General features: G+C 38.2%; 1 protein-coding gene across 1 annotated transcript; it reads left to right on the top strand.

The window, feature by feature from the left end:
* Positions 1-1,687: 1,687 nt before the first annotated feature.
* On the top strand, positions 1,688-2,632 carry LOC127684523 (olfactory receptor 4F3/4F16/4F29-like). Its single transcript, XM_052181435.1, has one exon. The coding sequence runs from the start codon at positions 1,688-1,690 to the stop codon at positions 2,630-2,632; it is 945 nt and encodes a 314-aa protein (XP_052037395.1).
* Positions 2,633-3,340: the final 708 nt, after the last annotated feature.

The following is a 3,340-nucleotide window of genomic DNA, read 5'->3' as shown; positions in this document are numbered from 1 at the left end:
GAGTGGTTTTACCAGCTTGCAATCCCACTAACAATGGAGAAGTGTTCCTCTTTCCCCACATCCTCTCCAGCATCTGCTGTCCCCTGAGTTTTTCATCTTAGCCATTCTGACTGGTGTAAGGTGGAATCTCAGTGTTGTTTTGATTTGCATTTCCCTGATAACTAAGAATGCTGAACATTTCTTTAGGTGCTTTAGAGCCATTTGAGTTTCCTCAGTTGAGAATTCCCTGTTTAGCTCTGTACCCCATTTTTATTAGGGTTATTTGATTCTCTGGAGACTAACTTCTTGAGTTCTTTGTATACATTGGATATTAGCCCTCTATCGGATGTAGGGTTAGTAAAGATCCTTTCCCAATTTGTTGGTTGCTTTTTTGTCCTATTGACTATGTCCTTTGCCTTACAGAAGCTTTGCAGTTTTATGACATTCCATTTGTCGATTCTTGTTCTTAGAGCATAAGCCATTGGTGTTCTGCTCAGAAACTTTCACCCTGTGCCCATGTGTTCAAGGTTTGTCCCCACTTTCTCCTCTATAAACTTCAGTGTGTCTGATTTTATGTATAGATCTTTGATCCACTTGGGCTTGAGCTTTGTACAAGGAGATAAGAATGGATCAATTTGCATTTCTCTGCATGCAGACCTCCAGTTGATCCAGCATCACTTGTTAAAAATGCTGTTTTTTTTCCACTGGACTTTTTTAGGTCCTTTGTCAAATATCAAGTAACCATACGTGGGTTCTTTTCTGGGTCTTCAATTCTATTCCATTGATCTTCTTGCCTGTCTGCATACCAATACCAAACAGTTTTTATCACTATCGTGCTGTAGTAGAGCTTGAAGTCAGGGATGGTGATTCCTCCAGAATATCTTTTTCCTAGCCAGAGCAATCAGGCAGCAAAAAGAGGTCAAAAGAATACAAATTGAAAAGGAAGAAGTCAAACTATCACTATTTGCAGATGATATGATAGTATACTTAAGCGACCCCAAGACTTCCACCAGAGAACTCCTGAAGCTGATAAACAACTTCAGCAAAGTATCTGGTTATAAAATTAACTCAAGCAAATCAGTAGCCTTCCTCTACTCAAAGGATAAACAAGATGAGAAAGAAATTAGGGAAATGACACCCTTCACAATAGTCCCAAATAATATTTCATACCTAGGTGTGACCCTGACAAAGCAAGTAAAGGGTCTATATGACAAGAACTTTAAGCCTCTGAAGAAAGAAATCGAACAAAGTCTCAGAAGATGGAAAGATCTCCCATGTTCATGGATTGGCAGGATCAATATAGTAAAAATGCCCATCTTGCCGAAAGCAATCTACAGATTCAATGCAATCCCCATCAAAATTCCAATTTTTCCAATCTATCAATTCTTCATAGATCTAGAAAGAGCAATTCTCAAATTCATCTGGAATAACAAAAAACCCAGGATAGCTCTATTGTTTCATATCCACTGAGATTTGGATAAAAAGTCTTTAATAGCTATAAAGTGATATTAACTTTTATTTTAAAGTTCATTCCTCAATATTAAGTGGTGTTCATTTTTCATATATCTGTCTTTAATTTGGCTTTAATGTTAGATTTTAAACAGAATTTCATATTTTCTTGATGTACTCTATTAATATAGGCTATTATATATTATATTTATATAATTTATATTTTTCCTGTTTTCTTCTTTAGGTAGTACTGACATGCATGCTAATGGGAGGAACAAATCTCTCTGTGGTATCCGAGTTTGTATTTCTTGGACTCACTAACTCCTGGGACATACAGCTTCTGCTCTTTGTGTTCTCCTCTATGTTTTATGTGGCAAGCATGATGGGAAACTCCCTCATCATTTTTACTGTGGCTTCAGATCCTCACTTACACACTCCAATGTACTTTCTGTTGGCTAACCTCTCCTTCATTGACTTAGGTGTTTCTTCTGTTACTTCACCCAAGATGATTTATGATCTGTTCAGAAAGCACAAAGTCATCTCTTTTAGAGGTTGTGTTATTCAGATCTTCTTCATCCATGTTATTGGTGGTGTGGAGATGGTTTTACTCATAGCCATGGCCTTTGATAGATATGTAGCCATATGTAAACCTCTCCATTACCTGACCATTTTGAGTCCAAGAATGTGTCTCTTCTTTGTAGTTATTGCTTGGTTAGTTGGCCTTATACATTCTCTGGTTCAGCTGGTTTTTGTCATAAACTTACCTTTTTGTGGACCAAATGTGTTGGACAGCTTCTACTGTGACCTTCCCCGGTTCATCAAGCTTGCTTGCATAGACACTCACAAACTAGAATTCATGGTCACAGCCAACAGTGGATTCATCTCTGTGGGATCTTTCTTCATATTGATAATTTCATATATTTTCATCATAATCTCTGTACAAAAACACTCTTCAGGTGGTTTCTCTAAAGCCCTGTCCACACTTTCAGCTCATATCTCAGTGGTGGTCTTATTCTTTGGTCCTTTGATATTTGTCTATACATGGCCATCTCCCTCCATACACCTGGATAAATTTCTGGCCATATTTGATGCAGTTATCACTCCTTTCCTGAATCCTGTGATCTATACATTCAGGAATCAAGAAATGAAGATGGCAATGAAGAGAGTGTTCAAACAGCTGCTGAGTTATAGAAAGATCTCTTAAGTGCTTGCCTTGTGAGTATAAAGTGCATTTTCACCAATCTCAGCAGAAAAACTGCCTTTCTACACTCTGTCTATATACATTAATATTTCATCTATTTTCTACTACTTAGGAGGGCAAGACAATCTTTTCTGAAATAGACAAGAAATTATAGTTATTTACAAAGTAAGTATTATAATAATACTGAGCCTCAATTCCCAAGGAATATTTTTCATCTATATTTTGGATATAAAGAAGCTAGAAGCCTACACAAGACATTTAAAACTGAGAAAATAAGATGAAAAAAAATCAAATATAGGTGCATCATCTCTGAATGAATACAGATCTTGCAGTCCTCTACTGTATGTGTGTTATGGGCCTCATAGCAGCTGGTGCATGCTGCCTGTTTGGTGGTCCAGTGTTTGAGACATTTCAGGGGTTCAGATTGAGACCACTGGTCCTCTTACAGGGTCACCCTCAGCTTCATTCAGCCTTCCCCAATTCAACAGCAGAAGTCAGCTGCTTCTGTCCATTTGTTGGGTGCAAATATCTGCATCTGACTCTTTCAGTTGCTTGTTGGGTCTTCTGGAGTATAGAGGTCAGGTAGGCTGGGAGGTAGGGACATCCACATGGAGACAGAGGGAGGCGAGGAGGTATGGGATATGGAACAGTTGGAGGGTGGGCAGGGGTTGGCGTGGTGGAGAAAATATGGAGTGTATAAAAATAATAAAA

This window comes from Apodemus sylvaticus, chromosome 5, assembly GCF_947179515.1.
Source record: "Apodemus sylvaticus chromosome 5, mApoSyl1.1, whole genome shotgun sequence".
NCBI classification, from domain to species: Eukaryota; Metazoa; Chordata; class Mammalia; order Rodentia; family Muridae; genus Apodemus; species Apodemus sylvaticus.
The sequence above is the reverse complement of the archived record's forward strand: the minus strand, read 5'-3'. Positions and strand labels throughout refer to the sequence as shown.

Bases quoted from the DNA above. Each gene is read 5' to 3' on its own strand.
- LOC127684523 (XM_052181435.1), top strand. From the start codon at position 1,688: ATGCTAATGGGAGGAACAAATCTCTCTGTGGTATCCGAGTTTGTATTT.